The 18722-nt window shown below is 40.6% G+C and overlaps 2 protein-coding genes across 5 annotated transcripts in view; one reads left to right on the top strand and one right to left on the bottom strand.

Moving 5' to 3' along the window:
- Positions 1-488: 488 nt before the first annotated feature.
- Positions 489-3560, top strand: dut (deoxyuridine triphosphatase). Of its 3 annotated transcripts, none has more exons than XM_051379277.1 (7): positions 489-653; positions 1405-1561; positions 1801-1892; positions 2022-2066; positions 2173-2247; positions 2844-2914; positions 3401-3560. In XM_051379277.1, exons 1-7 carry the CDS (start codon positions 536-538, stop codon positions 3455-3457), a joined length of 615 nt encoding a protein of 204 aa, XP_051235237.1. In that variant the 5' UTR covers positions 489-535; the 3' UTR covers positions 3458-3560. The 3 variants fall into 3 exon arrangements, with proteins under 3 accessions (XP_051235237.1, XP_051235239.1, XP_051235238.1); XM_051379279.1 differs by lacking the exon at positions 489-653 and adding an exon at positions 667-858; XM_051379278.1 differs by lacking the exon at positions 489-653 and having other exon boundaries at positions 885-1561.
- A 260-nt stretch (positions 3561-3820) lies between these two features.
- fbn1 (fibrillin 1) overlaps positions 3821-18722 on the bottom strand; it is a 59016-nt gene continuing 44114 nt past the window's right edge. For both annotated transcript variants that reach the window (XM_051379244.1, XM_051379245.1), the window contains 16 exons: positions 15237-15389; positions 15061-15123; positions 14844-14963; positions 14565-14684; positions 14347-14469; positions 13289-13420; positions 12337-12462; positions 11321-11527; positions 10030-10155; positions 9660-9782; positions 8832-8948; positions 7506-7634; positions 7291-7410; positions 6351-6582; positions 6080-6272; positions 3821-5454 (listed from right to left, as the gene is read on the bottom strand). In XM_051379244.1, coding sequence (XP_051235204.1) covers positions 5071-5454; positions 6080-6272; positions 6351-6582; positions 7291-7410; positions 7506-7634; positions 8832-8948; positions 9660-9782; positions 10030-10155; positions 11321-11527; positions 12337-12462; positions 13289-13420; positions 14347-14469; positions 14565-14684; positions 14844-14963; positions 15061-15123; positions 15237-15389 — 2468 coding nt within the window. In that variant the 3' untranslated portion in view covers positions 3821-5070. The remainder of the gene's footprint in view (positions 5455-6079; positions 6273-6350; positions 6583-7290; positions 7411-7505; positions 7635-8831; positions 8949-9659; positions 9783-10029; positions 10156-11320; positions 11528-12336; positions 12463-13288; positions 13421-14346; positions 14470-14564; positions 14685-14843; positions 14964-15060; positions 15124-15236; positions 15390-18722) is intronic.

The raw sequence follows: 18722 nt of genomic DNA, 5'->3' as shown, positions 1-18722 counted from the left end.
GGAATTGTTTTGAGAGACTTTTGGTAATTGATTATGTTCTATCGTCACATCATAGCTACGAATCACTACAATTAAGCACTAAAACTGTCAATACTGCCATACTACTGTGCATACTATATTTGACCATTACTATATACAACATATTCATATCATTACTGTAGCTATTTATTCTGTACACCAGTTATTCCTTTATACTGTATATATATCTTAGTGTATCATATCTACCCCTGACTGTTCATTCATCCATTACCTCTACACATGTTTAACACTACTCTGCACTTTACTGCTTTTTGCTCTTCTGGTTAGAGGCTTCATTGCATGTGTTTGTCTCAGTAGGCTACTTGTACAGTACAATGACAATAAAGTGTATACTAATAAAAAAAAAAAAAAGAGGGTTGCAAAATCAACATGACGTTAATATATAGATTTCTATTTCTATCTGCACTGGTGCTTAACACACTGCCATCAGCCAGTGTGAGGAGCTGCATGAGGGGAGGGGGCAGTGCAGTGAGCTGAGAGGACGCAAGCCAACAATATGACACGAACGTTGCTAAAGTTAAGGGACCTTCAGCCACTTTGTTCTTCGCTTTCTGATGCTGCGGCACGTTTCCAAGGAAGGGAATTCCACACTCAGTTGCGCATTCAAAACAAAGGCAAGCAAGGAATTGTTGTTATGGATAACGTTGCCATTCCCAACAGCGTTTTAAGTGCTTGTTGACGTTAGCTCTGCGAGCTGCACTAGCGTTGTGTAACGACTACCGTGGTTGTAGCCATTCTGTGGTTTTAGCAATGTGCCTGTCGTGTACTGAACGCGTAAAGCACAACCAACACTACCTCTGCTCCACTGTGGAGCAATGCGTGAGTAAACTGACGCTTAAATCCTCTCCAATTTCCTTCTGCTAACGTTACATATATATATTTTTTTTTATGTCGGAGGTCAGTTGCTTGTCGGTAAATCTCGCGAGAACTTGTTTCCCTGTAGCAACGTGGTGACGAAAGGGTTGCCATAGTTACGCATACTTACTGTCTTGCCGATTTACTTATTAAAGTGTTTTCCGACTGATGCATTTATGTCGTTTATGTAATAGCAGTCCTGTAGCAACATGTACACGCTATTTGAGTTAATTTCACTACGTGTTGCGGTGTATAATAACGTATCGCTTTAAAATTACGTGTTTTTTGAGGAGGGGCTAATTTGGCGCAACTTCCAGCGCGGGAAATTCAAGCAGATAAGTTAGTAAGACCGCCAAGAAACTGGAGCAGTAGCTTGGGGAGTTTTAAGCTTGCAGTAGTCGGCTCTTATTCTGTCTCCTGCTTAGTAGACATCCAGTCTTTAGTCCGCATAAATTACTCAGTGTACTATCGGTTTTAACTGTGAAAACTTTGCCAACATGCCCGTCCTAGAGGTTGCAGATGCTTCAGCAATTTCTCCATCAAAAAGGGCAAGGACAGAAACAAAGCCTGCAGAAGAGAAACCTGTCCTCAAGTTTGCTAAACTGTCTGAGCATGCCAGGACACCCACCAGAGGCTCAACTAAAGCAGCTGGATATGACCTCTACAGGTTGGTTATACTTAAAATTAAAATAGTTTTTTGGGTTCACTTACTTTAATGCATTTTATTTTATTATGCAAATCCACATACTCTTTTAGCAGAAGTTGTATGACTCGATAAAAGTGTGTTTGTACAAATCCAATTGTAAATTTGACTTACTGCAAAAGTTACTATTGTATAAAAGCATCTGCTGTATGCATATAATGGCATTGTACATAAGCTAACCTTAATTATCTGAACTTAAACAGTGCATATGATTACTCCATTGGTCCCATGGATAAGGCCATTGTGAAGACGGACATCCAGATAGCAGTTCCACATGGCTGCTATGGGAGAGTGGGTGAGTGTGTTCCTGCTGTCTTTAGAGGCTGTTTAAGTCTTTTTGTTCTGAATTTTCTGTTTGGTGGATTATGTTACACCAGTTGCAGAACAACAGGCAACAACTGTGTTTTCTTTGTTTCCTTCTCAGCACCGAGATCTGGGCTGGCAGCAAAGCACTTCATTGACGTTGGTGGTGAGTCTTTAGCTTCATATGATGAGAATCCACGTGAGCAGGTACATTTTTAACCCTTTTGTCATGTCACCCATTTTAATTTCTCTCATGTCTCTGTGTATGTCAGCTGGAGTTGTAGATGAAGACTATAGAGGAAATGTGGGAGTTGTGCTCTTCAACTTCAGCAAGGAGGCATTTGAAGGTGAGTTGTTGTGGCATCAAAGGTACCAGCAGTACTTTACCCATAGATTGTATTAGTGGGGTGAGGCATTACTGTAGAGCCATGTTGTCAACGCTTAGGTTTGAGCTTTGAAATGCTGAAAATGAAAATGTTCACCCTAGTTTAGTGCATTCACTGTAAGCAAAACATATTGATTGCCCCATGCCCCCTACGGGTTGTTATCAGATTCAACTGTTTGCTGGCAAATATAACGCAAAAATTCAGATATTTACATATAGCAGAATTGATTAGGTGATTGCATATCTGATACTAAAACTGCCTACTGTGAAAATTAGTCTCTCCATTTATGAGAACACAAAAATGGCCAAAAGTAATCTGAAAATGAAATAACTTTGTTTGAATGTGTAATGTTCTTTTTACCTCTAAATGAAATAAAATCCAAATATTCTGTTAGCCACATTTGTTTAGAGCTTATTGCATCCTATACTGATGTCATGAGAGTAATATGTATAAGTCATAGACTCTATTAAGACTAAAGATATGAGGATCTTTTATTAACCGTCTATGGTAGAAATGCTATGTACAAATGTCTTATCTCCTTCTGTTCCTCTTCACAGTGAAAAAGGGTGACCGAGTTGCTCAGCTGGTGTGTGAGAGGATCTGCTACCCAGATCTGGTGGAGCAAGAGGTACATTTCCAGCTGAGAAACTCAAATACTAATATACACACACATATATACTTCAGTTTATTGGGTACAGCTAGCTAAAATTAATGAGGGGAAAGGCATTCATGGAGATTATAATTATCGTTGAAACTGTTTTTAAAGAGGTGTTGATTCAACTTTATGATCCTGTTGGAAACTGTAGGTTGTAGTGCTGCTGAATTGCGTTATACCGACAGGTGTTTCCATTATTTTTACGCTTCCCATTTATATTAATGAGGAAGGAAAAACTGATTATAACCTTCATGATGGCAGGATTGCAGGACTGTTGCAGTTAACTGCATTTGAGCTAAGCTAATAAACTGGCGACGAAGTGTACTTGTGCAAACGTGGTCAGATTTATCAATGGATGTAACTTTTACGACAGATTTTATTTGATGTGTGTATATATATATATCACCAGATTAGTGTTAATAATTAAATTAAAATAAATGTTTGGCTGTCTTCTTTCAGACGCTTGATGAGACGGAGCGTGGTGCTGGAGGGTTTGGATCAACTGGAAAAAACTGAACGCTTCAAATACAGTTGAAGTGGCAGTGAAGTGTGTATGTTAAATATATATATATATATATATATATATATAATTAGATTTGAATAAAGTTCTGTTTTTGTACTCTGGAGAGTCTTGTGTCTTTACTGGGACTGTCACATGTAAAGTGATAAAGGGGAAGTCTCCATATCTCCACATGGGGGCAGTGCAGGACAAGAATTGCATCCAAGCCTAGTGAGTACACTTACTCATGCTCAGTTTCACTAACTAAAACATTCAGAGATCATGTTACACAAGACTGAATAGGAATATCAAACTCGAAGCTAGCATCTGTTACATTAGTGATTCAGTAATGTGGATAAAGGGGGGAGCACAGCAGTAAATACATATACACCAAAAATATGTTTTTATTGTGAATTTACAACTAAACCCTCACTGATGTGAACAGAGAACACAGGCTGGTCCGTGGCAATGCAGCACTGATTGTACTTGTGAGAGAATGTGTGGCCACGAAGACCTCAGTGCATAATCATGAAGGCCCAGGTTTGGCATCATCAATGTGTGTCGTGTGTGCAGGTGTGTGTATGTATACACAGTTTACAAAGGAAGTAGTTGGTCATTATAAGCACCATTACAAACCCCTCTATTCCAGGGGCTTCCTCTAGTTTACAAATGCTTCATAGATTAAAAGTGGCATCGATTATTACAGTATAAACACAATTTACATGTAGTATAGAGGAGAGCAGACAGGCTATGAAGCTAGCTGTTACTGTTGCAAAGACATGAAATCTTCAGAATGGCCGATGGGATTGTATCTTGTTGACTACAGAGTTTTGTATAGTAGTACAGTGCATTCAGAAGTCTATGTGGATGTGTTGCTAGCACCAGTAAATATGAATTATTCTAGTCAGTAGGAAAGATGGAAAAGCATAGTTTAAATATGCAGTAGGAGTCATTCAAGCTCAGACATGGCTACATCTCAATAGTCCATAGTGGGTTCCTTTCCTCTCCTAACCATTCTCATAATCTTTTTTTTTTTTTTTTTTCATCTTCACTCCATTAAATTAATATCTGGGGAAGCAGAAACGTGTTAACTTTCATGTATCCAGGTTTGTTCAGTCATTGACCTGAGGGGAGGAAATGAATTTATTTCAGACTATTGGGACTCACCCTTTTCTTCCACCTAAGCTGAGTTCTAAAAAAACTCAGCCTTTAGAGCTTTCTGCAGTCCACATGCCCTTCAAAGTGGCACCTGATTCCACATATCATCATACAACATTAAACCCTACAATTAAAAATCATTCACACTCTCAATAGTGCTTTACACACAGCTGAAGTTGTGTATGCTCTTCATTTGACTAAAATCTTTCACACTGCCTCATTCAGCTGGCGTTTTCCACAGAAATTGTATCTATGATATGTAGAATCATCTTTGGCAATCAAATGACGCAGTCCCTCCCCCCACCCCCTTCTTGTCTCTTTGGTGGCGAGCCCTTCTCCTTGTTGGAGCAAGTAGAAGTTGCCCCTATCCACTGATCCAGAGTCAGAGATGTTTGGCCTTTTTGGAAAAGAGTGAGGCTGACACTGGATTAGCAGCTGCCGACAACATCTGCCTCTCTCAGTCTTGTGATGGTTAATGGAGGATGATCTGCACCCTCATCTTCAGTATGTCCCCCAGCTGTCCTGTGAGGTAGTCTTTATCATGTCGGTCCTCCAGCTCAGCCAGCTCCTTCTTCCTGTAGAGGGGCATACTGCTGATCTGAAGGTAGTACGCCCCTGGGGGGAGGGCCTTCTTCTTGCTCAGATGCAGGTAGCTGACACCCTCTCTCTGGTTGATCTTGAAATAGCCTTCTTCGTTTCCATAGTCGATGCTGTAGCGCACGTGGTCACTGAGGGTGGATAAGGCAGGGGTGAACTCAAGGATGTGGTCGCGGTTGCTCAGGTCGCTGATGTTCAGGTGGAACTGTAGGGTGTCCTCGATGTCCACACTGGCCAGGCTGACGATCTCCTCAGTCAGCTGCAGAAAGAAAACATGTAATGTAAGACGTGACCTACAGTACAGTTTGCTTTCTGTCATTACTTTCATTTTGTACTTTTAATATCCTACATGAACGGCTGTATTTTATGTTTTCATGGTGTTGTGAGTCATGTGTTTTCTTTTTTTCTTACTATGCGTCTTAAGCTGTAACTGTTGATTGTGATGAGCACACTGAGGCAGATTTTTAACTGAGTGATATAGCAATAATAGGCAAAAGGAGGTGTAATAAAAGTTAACACAAGCAGGATTTTAGCAATAATGAGGTTCTGAGTTACGTTGGTGTACCCTTTAGTATTTTACCAGAAAAACACATTTTTATTTATTTAGACTTATTTATTTGGACTTTTCAATTATACTTTCCATCGAAATCACTTATATGTTTATTATTTTGTAGGCCTAAAAGTAGTTAAATCTATCCATATTGAGTTAAAAATGACTAATGAGCCGGTGAAACACCTACTCTGTCAATGTTTTTAACTGTCGAATATTAAGTCCCCTAAAATCGCTAAAACTCTCAAGTTCCCCTTAAAAATACAGAGGACATAACCTCTGTGTCGTCAGCAGTAGCTACAGCCCTGCATACTGCATACAGACAATAGGTTACCTGCATGTCTTCCAGAGGATCTTCCTGTGTTGAGTTGGTGCTGCGACGTTTGCGTCCCTTCTTGGGATAGCCGTTGATCTTACATTCATAGCAGGCCTCAGGAGACAGAGAATTATCATCCACCTCACCTCCCTGTCCAGCACTGGAACCGCCGCCGCCGCCGCTAGTGAAGCCCAGACCTGTGACACAGTGCCTGAAACAAAGACAAAGCCATCAGTCGGCTAAAAACATCGACAGACTGCGTTTCACACACAGTCATTCACTCACTTACCCTTGTCCCGCGCGGAAGTATCCAGGCGGACATCCACAGAGGTAGCCCCCGTCTGTGTTTGAGCAGCCAAACTTGCAGGGGTTCTGGCTGGTGGAGCACTCGTTGACGTCTGTGCAGCCTCCGCCCGGCTGCTCGTAGTTGAAGCCGGTGGGGCAGAGGCAGCGGAAGCTCCCCAGGGTGTTGTGACACGACGCTCCCCCACAGATCTGGCTGTTCAGACACTCGTTCTCATCTGGGTCACAGGAAGTTGATGGGAAGTAAACAAACAAGAGGTCATTCAAGTTAAAGGACACAAACAATGCTGGGAAAGTCTGCCATGAATGTTGTAAATATGTGGAGAGGTTCAAATTAAAAATAGAGGTTAAACTAACAAAAGCTTTTATTTATATTTGGGTGGGGGGTGTACACAGAAGCAGGCACATGCTGAACCACACAATTGCTTTGTCTGTTCCTGAGCTATTTCTAATAATTGTATGTACTTACAGATTTTTGTGTTGCACCATCCTCTTTTTTTCATTTGTTTTTTGTCTACAATAGGTGACTTTGTCCCTTTAGACATATGTGACATATTTTCACAGGCCTCTCAAATTGTCATCCTGATAGTATTTTTTGTCTCTTTTTATTAATTAAGTGTGCATGACATGTACAATATATATACAATAATTTTTATTTAACATTTTCTCATGACCTTACTACAGCATGGGAAGGGTTGAACTACCAGAGGAAAGAAAAAAACATTTTCGACATACATTATTTATATTGTAAGAGTCTCAGGAATAGGTGAAGAATGGATAAGTTGTCTTTAAAAGGCTTCAGGCCAGACTCTAGCCCAGAACATCAAGACTGCATGGTACATACTTTGGCAACCAAGACATCAGGATGCCCGAAAAGGAAAGAATTTTTATATTTGCTGATAAAAAGGGCAGTGGTATTAACTCACCCACACACTGGTTCCACTGGTAGTGCTGCAGGTAGCCTTGTGGACAGCTGCATCTGTATCCACCCACTAAGTTCTGACAGCCATGCTGACACCTGTGGTTACCGTCACACTCATCCATATCTGTCAGGGACAAACAGACAAAAAAAAACTGCCTGTAAGCCTATTTTCTCTACTGGATCAGCTGATACTGAGGTTGCTATCAGTTGTTTTCAGACCTTCACAGGTTTGTGCGTTGGGGTCTAATGAGAATCCCCGCTGGCAATCGCAATTGAAGCTCCCAGGAGTGTTCTGGCAGACACCATTGGAGCCACACAGATTGGGGTCTGATGAACATTCATTGTTGTCTACACAGAGAGGAGGGAAGGTTCAGACAAGGGTAAAACAAGAACCATGATATAAAGGCTGATTAAAAGCCCTGATTTGGATGTGCTGAGTCATTTTTAAATTTGTGGAGAGTTGACATTGGTCTCGAAAAATAGGGCAGGTCACTGTGGACTGTTGGTACCAATTATCTCAGTCTACAGGAGTTTAGGAATAAAGTCTCTCACCTACTGATTTAATCTCAGATATTTGAGTCATGAATGTTTGAAGTAATCTAAACTCAACATCCATTTACAAGCTTTTTCCAGTAAAAAAGGTAGTAAATTGAGTTAAGGTTATTTTGATAAACATGTTTGACTGTTGCGAGTGGAATCTATGCAAATCTGAACCAAATCATGTACTTGCGGAAAAGCTCGTAATCTCTAAATGTCAGTTGTTTAATGTGTTATTCTGGGTCTTTTCACAGTCAGTTGAGATCATAAAAGTCTCCTAATGTGTTCCCAGCATTATGTCTTTGTTTACTGAACAGTCAACATGTGGGACATAGAGCTCAAAAGCAGAAGGGGGAAGGTGTGCTTTCCCCAAGCACTACCTGACAGTTGCTTTAAAGGAGGGATTACTGTCAGTCAATGTGACTGACAAACATTATTATACTGGATAAGGACACATGCTTCTTTACAGCAGCAGCTTGGAGGAACAGATGTATTGGAAAAGCGTTCACTTCACCTGCCCTGAAGGAGTTTAGTGTCCTGCACATCAGCAGTAGTTCCTGAGGTATGATTTGAACAAGTGGTTTATGTCATACCCATGTTTCTCCAACATCCTTTTCCCTAAATTAATAACACATCCACACCTACTGTATGTCATTTGCCTGGGGGTTATTCCTATAGTCAAAACGGAGGGTTCCCTGTCTCTGACTTGATGTGAGGTCATGGGAGCTGCTTTATGGTCTGGAAAAAAAGCTTGTGGTAGTCATGGCAATCCACTGCAAAGTTCCATAACAAAGCATTGCTAAGCTGCCATGACTCCAAACCAGTCCAGCCTAATAAGATCAGTGTGATATCAGCCAGAGTCCATTAACTCTGAGCGAGAGTTAGTAAAAGTTAGACAAGATGGTGCCTCAGGGGTCTTTTATACAATACACAGACAGCTATATCAAGAGCAATTCTAATTACAAACTAGTGTAATGTGCAGTGTATCTATATGCTGTCTTTATTTACCAATGCAGGCAGTATGATGCTGGGTGAAGCCAGGAGGACACTTGCAGGTGAACCCACCGATGGTGTTAACACATAAGAACTGACAGTTATGCTGTTTGGTCGAACACTCATCCAGATCTGAAAAACAGGAGAAGTTGTACAACAAAACGCAGCTAGAAATTTAACAGAAAGGTTAATACTGCTTAGTAGTTTATATAGAACATTTAAGATACTGCAGTCGGAGCTGTGTCAGATCACTACATCTACTACTGTATGGGGGGATGCTCCTTTCTGTGAGTCAAATTCCAGTCCTTCTACAGTCACTGACCTACAAATGAACTGCAAATGAACCAGACACCGGAAACACACAGGGGGGACTGTAGAGGGGGAAAACTAAAGCTATGGTAAATAAAGATGAAAGAGGCCCTAAAAAACCGAACACCATGTGCGCACTTGTTTGGACTCACAAACAAGTCTGATAAACAGAGACACTGCCAGATGCACTGTGTCACAGACCCTGTATGTAGGGTACACGTTCATGAACAAACACGTGCACATGGATACACAAGTCCAAATGGAGCGTCTTGGGACAGTGAGCAGTGGCAGAGGGCCCGGCCCACTCAGCACTACAGTGGTTCTTACTCGGAAACTAAGTCAAGCAAGAACTTCAGCTTAAACTTTATTGTCCTCAGGGGGAATCTGTCTCGCAGCAAAGGTACCTGCTGCTAATCACTACAAGAGCGTGGCCCTCTATCCCAAACCATGCCACTGAACTGAGTAGAACTGGGCTTAATGTGGGCTACTCTTGGATATTTCCAGGTTCTGTTTTCCTGTTTGAGTGTGTGTCACCTCTGCAGCTCTTTGCATCTTCCTGTAGGATGTATCCACGGGGGCAGGAACAGAGGTAGCCTCCCTCTGTGTTCTTACAGATGAAGTTACAAGGCTTTGGTGCCTGTATGCACTCATCCACATCTAGAGGGAGAGGGTGAGACAGAAAGAGTGAGAGACACAGAGAGAGAGTTTGATCCTGTAGCCAGAAATTCCGTAAGGGGAGATGATGAGACAGACAGACTCAGGCTGCATTTTTCAGAGGAGTGTGTGGGCAGTCCACCCACGTAGTTTCGGCTCTTTACTAGACAGCAGGAATGAGAATGGGAGGTAGGCATGGTAGGAAAAGAGTCCATAAAGTGTAAGTGCTGGAGGTGAAATTAAGTCTTACCAACACACAGTGTGCCGCTGATGTCAGTAGTATAGCCAGGTTTGCAGGTGCAGCTATAGGAGCCCAAAGTGTTGATACACTGACCATTCTTGCACAAGTTCCCCATCACCCGACACTCATCAATATCTGGATGGAACAAGAAAAGATAGCTCCAGATAAACTCATCACAAATGAATTTCGAGTCAGTTGCCTGAGTGGGAATAATTCCTTTCAGAGAATAATCTGCCAAGTATCTGGATTTTAATAGTGAATAACATCTGTGTGCCCCAATTCTGCACAACCTTAGGGAAATATTGTTCAACGCATTTAGTTATGCATGAGTGTTGTGTCAAGTATAAAAGTATAGATTTTTACTGGAAAAGTAAAAATATAAATAGTTTGCAAGTGATTATATCAAACAACAACCATCTGTTAATTTAACGCCTACCACTTCAAAACCATATCAGTGGTTTCATCTGTACAAATTACCGCTGACAAATTTACAAAGCATAACAATTGATGTCCTACTTTTTATCTGGATGTTTTCCAATCATTTCATACACATAGAATATCAACTTGCAAAGACCCAAAATGTGTTGAGATAATCCATTGCCTTGAACAATTCGCTTTATCTGTAATGTTATTGTGAACAGGGATCGTTTTGAAAACACTGCCTGTTGGCACAGACCGGCACCAACAGGGGTATTTTAATGCAAACATCATTCAGCATTTGAAACACTGAAGTTAGCTTGTTGTCTTCTGGTGATCTGCTGATGTGATAGCTAGTAAGTGCAAAGGTATAATACAGGTGGGTTTTAAATCTTGGAGGCTACAGGTTTTAAATGAATCCAGCTTTCTGCTGCAAGTTACTGAAATGAATGGAAACAGTGGTTGCCTGGCAGGTTAGAGGAAATCTGTCTAACAACAAAAAATTCTAAGTATTTTTGCCATGTGGTTTAGGGCTAAATCGCACAAAACTATTAGTGTGGTCATTTTAACCATTTTAGATTTAATATAAAGTTTTGAAAACCCATCTCATGTTAGCGCTATTATTTTAAAAAATAATACTTTTCAGAGAAAGATCCACACTCATTAACTGTAGAAAATCTGCTGTTGATTGTTTCTTCGACATGGAGTTTTTAACTGGTTATTAAACCGTCAAAATGTAATACTGATGCCTCTATATAATCTACATAAGCAAACAAGAACATCAGCGAGAAGACTGGCTATTTCTGTGTAGTTATTTTGTCCACAGAGGCTGCGGCTTGTTGTGGCTTTAATGTAAAAACAACCCTCTTCAGCAGTAAAATACCTCTGCCATCAGTGGTGTACCCGGGTCCCAGAGGACACATCTTCTTGTACTGAGCGGTGCCAGAAAGGGGGCAGAGCTCACAGTTGGTACCCCAGCCTCTGCCTCCATCACAACAACACTCTGACTTGGTCACCATGTTCCTGTTACTAGAAGTCATCTGACACAGAGTGGTCAGAACTTCAGTGAAGCAGAAACCTTCGCGGTTATCTGGAGGGGTGGGAGAGACAGAGAAAGAAACGTGAGAGCGTGACAAACAGACATGCAGACAAAAAAAAAGAAAACAGACCAAACCACCCAGACAGGACCTGGCCTCAGGGAACCAGACATAAATAGATAACCCGCAGTGCTCTATCACTACTGTCTGTAAGGAGTAAGATAGCAATAGAACCACAGAGCTTACAAAATCTCCCTGGAGGTTCTTTCACTGACTTCAGAACATCATGTCTACCCCAGAAGTATATATTTAGATTAGGGAGGAAGGCTGTGAAAGGATTTCCTTGCCCCTATCTTGACAGTAACAGACACATGGTTTTTAACGAGACAGTGGAGACTGTTGTGGAATGGTTAAATTCCCACTGACATGTACTTTTCACCTAATTAGCCAAGATTCAATACATAAAACATTTCCATTCAAATATAACAGCTAAAAAATCCACATCCAATCCATTTTACAATCTGTGGCATTGTTTGCAAACCTTTATATATATTATACCTAGTCACATTATACCTAGTATTTTATCCCATTTCAACATTTTATTTGAGTCAGAGATGTTTGAAATACAGAAACAAGATGCCATTGAAGAAAGATGTCTAATTTTTTTATTTAACTTTATTTGTACAGTTTTGCTTCCTGCAGGCTGAAAAGATTCTTCTAAACAAACTGGGGTAAACCAAATTAAAAATGCCATAAAGACACAACAGATCCTGACACAAACGAATCAAACAAGTGAAGTTGGAACACAGTGAAAATAAAATACAGTAAGAGCGTGATATCCGCATGATAACAATGTACGTACCGATACATTCAGTCTGTGTGGGGTTAGCGTTGAATCCTTGGTCACATCTGCAGCGGTAGCTTCCTACTGTGTTCTCACAACGGCCATTCTTACAGATACCTGGTTTGGCTGTACACTCATTAAGATCTAAAAGACACACATACATGGACAGAGTAATGATAAAATGGAAACATTTGTTACACAAGATTTTCTGCTATGTGTCAAACTTTACATTAAGCTGAAGTGGAAGTTTGGCAAGGAAGTCCACACATCACACAGCCCAATATTTTTGACCAACCTTTATCAAATTTCACATTCTTGTGGCAGTTGTTTGCAAACATGTCAATACATGTTCCTAATGTTTTTTACAGTTTCGTTCAAATCATTTAACAAATCTGTTAGTTTGCCATTTTTTCCAGGGCTACTACCCAAAACTTCTTTCTCTCATCTTTCCTTTCAAGTATATACATATATTCATATTTTCCCATTTGCTCACCATGGCATCATTGCCTTCAATTGCACCCCAATGCTCCTTGTCCATCTTCACTACACCACTACCAACATCTAACAGCTTGGCATCAGGGGCTCAGCCCATATATCTCTAAATAATTGTAAAATCTTTAATCCTGTGACAGAATTTATTTTAAACTGTTATGAATACTTACATATATAAAGTAATTAATCATTTTAATAATGTTGGTTTCTTCTGGTTTAACGACCAACTTATTATGTATTAGTAAATATTCACCATTGATATGGGTTTTTAAGAGTGAACCCTGATCTACGAATTACCAGGACAGGATATGGGGTGGTTAACAACTCCTAAGATATACACAACTCGCTTTGTACATTTCCACATAAAGGGTTATGCGTATCAAAAAAGATTTATCATATGCAAGGTAAAGCCAACATTTGAGGCTATAAACTAGAATTATGGTTCATTATTTCCTACAGTAGGACAGGATAATCTTACCCATGCAACCATCTCCACTGGGCTGGCGTGTGTATCCAGGTGAACAGATGCACATGTATGTACCAATCAGGTTTTTGCAGGTCATGCCTCTGCCGGCACAGTCATCTATACCGTCTTCACACTCATTCTGGTCTGGAAAACAAACAGTATTCTAAGAGTGAGGGGACACACGAGTATGAAGAAATCTATGTGTATGCATGCATGTGCAGCATTTACACCAGTGATGTAACACAGACACTCACTCACACTGCAGCACTCCAGAGGTTAATCCAACACTGAGCTCTGTAGTGCTAACAGGCGTGTAGTGGGAGGATTGGTGGTCTGTTTGGAGGTCTAATGTAAACAGTGACGCTATAGACACTGAGAGGTTCCTCCTGTCTCGGTGCTTCCCTCCAAATACAACTGTTGCTATGGTGGCCAAGCTATCTGAGAGAGTGGAGGTGTAAACAGTGACTCGGCCGGTTACAGTTTCCAGAGAGTGTTTTAAGTTTGTCCGAGACAGAGAACCCTTTAGGATCTCACAGAGATAGTGTGTTATGTAACTTTATGGAGGGGGCCAGCATGTCTTCTAAGATATAGAAGCCCATTTCAACCATTGTATTTCAAAATAATGGCTTCTCAAAATAAGTAGAAACTTTCTCAAAATAAGGAGAAACTTTCTCAAAATAAGGACCTAGTATCTCAAGATAATGACTTAGTAAATAATCGAAATAATTACTTAGTATCTACATACCTAGCTAAACTGAGACATGAGCTTCATGAAGGTATTTTGTTTCATATGCCTACTGCTTTTCTTATAGCAATGGCAGAAAGCAAGCCCACACAACTTTGTTATTGTAGGCATAAGTCAAAGTTTTTCATTATTTTGAGATATTAAGTCATTATTTTGAGGAAGTTTCTCATTATAATCACTTACAGGATCTTTTTTTCCATCACCTTGGCAGAAATGGGTTTTCCATATTATGAGGTACTTAGTTTATTTCCTACTAACACTTGTCCAACAAATGGACCATGACTAAGAAAGCTGAGCGAATGAGCGTGGCATTTAGCTGTAGTACCTTTACACATCCTCCTGTCCTCACGTAGCACGTATCCTGTGGGACATTTACACTCATAGGAGCCCACCACGTTAACACAGCGGAAGGCACACAGTAGAGGATTCTGGGAGCACTCGTTGATGTCTGGACAAGAAACACAAGGCAACAAGTTACAGCAGTAGTATAGGACTACCAAGACTGTATAATGGATGTGAGAGCACAGACATAATTTCACATACCTTCACAGGTCATCATTGGCCCCGGCTCAAAGCCGTCATCACATGCACACTCAAAGCCACCGATGACATTAGTGCATGTGCCGTTGCCGCAGGGATTGCCAATGTCACACTCATTGGTGTCTGTATTGAAGAAAGTTACATAAAACTCATTAAGTAGCCTTAGATTAACACCAACCAGGTGAATAAATCAGTGAGAGAATATGACGGAGACAAAGACAGGTGAAAGATGAGGATAAAGAGACAATGAGAGAAATATAACTGAACAGCAGGCAAACTTACCTTCACATCTGACTCCACTAATGTCCAAACGGTATCCCATGGGACATTCACAGCGGAACGAACCGTCCGTGTTGATGCACTGGCCATTAATGCATGGGTCATTGAGGCATTCATCAATATCTGCAATTTAAAAAAAACATTAACATAAAAAAACTACATGCTGCAACTATGACAGATAAGCAGGACAGTGAAGATTCAGTGTTAATGACACACATACCTTTAGGGCGGTCATCTGGCCCCTGTTGGTATCCCTCATTGGGACAGAGAAGAGGATACGCCTCTGGAACCATGAGAGGTGAAAAGTCATGAATATCATTAAATAACACTCACAATTCCATGCATGAGCTTGTATGCATGTGAGTGCTTAACTGCATACAGTATGTGTGTACGTACCCTCTCCCTTGCTGGGGCAGATTTCACAGGGGTCTCCCCAGCCTTGACCTGGCATTCCAGTGCAGCAGCACGCTTCCTTGGAGGTGTTCTGGGGCTTTGGAGCCTGGCAGCGGCCATTTTCAAACTTGGTATAGCAGTAGTTCACACGTATATCTAAGGGTTAACACACACAGAGATGAGAAAAGAAGTGAAATCAAAGAGAGACTGAAGGAAACAATCAGGAAAAATGCAGAGTGACAGATGGAAGGAGCAATGGACAACGTACAAAAATGTAAAAATGTAAAGTAACAACCAGCAGTCAGTACCGTTGCTTAGCATAAAAACTGGAAACAGGGGAAACCAGCTACCCTGGCTCTGTCCAAAGTTTAAAAAAATCTACCATCTCTAAAGCTCACTTATTAATACAGTTAACACTAATTATATGTTATTTGTTTAATTTGTTCAAACCATTTTTACACTTTTTTACAATTCCTTTAAAACTTCTGTTTTGATACAGGCAAAAATATAAGAAGAAGATTAACTTTATTAATCTCCAATCTTTTTTCACTTAAGTTTTACACACACACACACACACACACAAACACACACACACACACACACACACACACACACACACACAAACACACACACACAAACACACACACACACAGGCCCGAAATACAATTATGCACACACAGGGCTTATAGACATGCAAATTTGGGTAGATGGAATGATGGGTTACCACATAGCGGCACCCTGGGAGCCGTTAGGAGTTCGGTGCCTTGCTAAAGGGTACCTTGGCAGTGCCCAGGAGGTGGAACTGGCACCTCTCCAGCTATCAGTCCGCACTATATTGATTGCAAGTTAAATTATTACCATAGCAAACAAAATCGACTATTTAAAAGGCCTTAATGATGATTGGTTAGGGTGATGTTTCTGTGGCCAAATAGGACTCCATTACAAAGTTGTTGTGCCCACAACCTTTATAATGACAGAGGTGAGTACAGTGTTATGCTTACCTGGAGGTTTTGTAAATTGATCAAAACGACAACATATTTTAAAGTATTTTTCTTTCAAACCAAGTGTTAAAATCTGTTTAAGTATCTGTAGTGAGGACATAGGTTGGGTAATTATCTTTAGTCAGTGATCAGAGTTTGCCAGTCTCTCTTCCCTCTCTTTTGCTTCTGAGGGCTCTTGTTCCTCCTCAGCTAGGCAGGCACTTACTTGTAATGAGAAGCATATGGGTGCGCTCTCCTGCTAGCACTGGCCTTCACTGAACTCAACACAAATAAGCTTTCTGACCACCATAGATCACACACACACATGCACACACACACACACACACACACACACACACACACACACACACACACACACACACATACACCTGGCTCAGAGGCAAGGATCACATACATGAACACCTGGCGCTTTGTGGAGAATGTCAAAGAGTGTCATGTTACTTTCCTCCATGAAACTGATTTGTCAGCCTTTCCGCAAGAGAGATTAATGGTGCTCTGTGCACAGCTGTTGTGCAAGTGTGTGTGAGCGCATGCACATGTGCTTCTGCACGTGCATATGTCATTCTTATTTTGTAGTTTGTGACACTGACATAGCCTATATGAATCAAATGTTCAGATGTTAGTGCTTTCTTGATATGGTCACCTAAAATGTCAATGCTGTGTATTCTTTTAAATCAGAGACAGAATATAGGCTAATGCTTAAAAAAACAACATAAAATATAAAAACATTAATTAAGAAAATAATAATAACAAAATTAAGCTCTGAAATAAATCAATACTTTGTCAACACGAGGTTTGACAGTGGTGACACAAATCTGCTGGTGGTGAGTGTGGTGACAGATATTTAATGGTCATGGAAATTTGCAAAACCACAACGGCATCATAATTTAAAACATATCATTAATTAGGGAGTCCCTGTGGCCAAGTGGTTAAGACACATACCATATACTGTTATCGCAATGTCCCAAGTGTGATTTCAGCCAGGGACTAACGTTGTATGTCCCTCCCAATGTTTATTTACTATCTACTGTCAATAAAGGCTAAGAAGAAAACATATCATTAATTCGAGTGTCCTCTGTCACTTAGCATCTTAGGTATGATTTAGAGCGGGTCCAGCTCAATGATAACTTCCTGTGGTTGAAAACTAAGCTGTGTACTAAACTGGAGGGGATTGCTCTCACAAAATGAACACAGGTTCAGCTGAACTACAGCTAAATCATAAATAATAATAATAAATAGTGAATATTGAACTTATATTCACCAGGTGGCCAGAAATCAAACAACTCCAAAGGAATGATAATATTGCTCAATAACTACTGGACGCAACTGTTTGCTAATAAGTTTGATGTATACTTAAGAGGTGATGATCATCTTATGTTCAAAACTTGTTTCTGGTGGCCCGAAGTATTTATGTTAATGTTTGCCAGATAATCAGTAATCCCGTTTCAGGCTTAATTAATTAACCGAAGAAGAGGTGACAACTTTAAATGTAATAACACAATTATTTACAAGTTAGAAAACTTCAAAATGCATTCAAAAGAACATCGTATGGTAAAAGAAGTAATAAAATGATCTGAGTTAAATTAATCTTTCCTTATTCTGATCTTTATGACCTTAAACCTCATATACAGTGAGAGTTTAGGTGATCTCTACAGGACAGAGCAACCGGGTTCAGACTAAACCACAGGTGCTGTTTAATCTGCATCTCCCGAGGACACCCACCTTAAACCTTAAACAGCCCTTCTTTTGTCTTTTGTGTGTTTCTCTTCCTAAAGATTGTTATCATGACAAAATATGACTTGTTAATATGCACGTCTCTCGCACAAAAAGACCCAGAAATGGTTTTCATCACCGCTGTCATCATGAATTTCTTCATTGTCCTTATGTCTATCATCATTTTAAACAAAAACAATAGTTTTCTCAGTGGGACTTGGTTGTCCTTGTCAAGAAATCTCTTTTACTGCCCATGTTGCTCATTCTCCACCCAACTCCTCCTGTTTATCCCCCAACCCTCACTTATGACACTGGGGAGAAAAGTGAAATACTAACTGTAAACTCCCTCACTGAACTGATGATGTCATCACTTCAGTGTTTGGAGGGGGAACTCCCTAACAGAGGACTCGAGGACTCAGTGCTCCCCCACCCAACCCAAAAACACACATATGTACATAAACACACACACACACACACACACACACACACACACACACACACACACACACACACACACACACACACACAAGTGAGGAAATGGAAAAGTGATCTTTTCAGAGCCACCCTTGGCCTTGTAGAGGCAGCAGCAGCAGAACCAGCTGGAACACAGTGTGCTATCAAGAAAGAGCAGGAAAAGTCTAACACCACTGACTGCTGCTAAGTCTCCACTAGCACTCAGAGACAGACTATACAGATACACTAGTATTTACATTTTGCACTTTAAACTTCATGCAAAAGATAAAAGATCTTAGCTTCTTTTCCCCTCTCTCTCACA

This window comes from Dicentrarchus labrax, unplaced genomic scaffold, assembly GCF_905237075.1.
Source record: "Dicentrarchus labrax unplaced genomic scaffold, dlabrax2021, whole genome shotgun sequence".
NCBI classification, from domain to species: domain Eukaryota; kingdom Metazoa; phylum Chordata; class Actinopteri; family Moronidae; genus Dicentrarchus; species Dicentrarchus labrax.
This window is presented reverse-complemented; position numbering and strand designations above follow the sequence as displayed.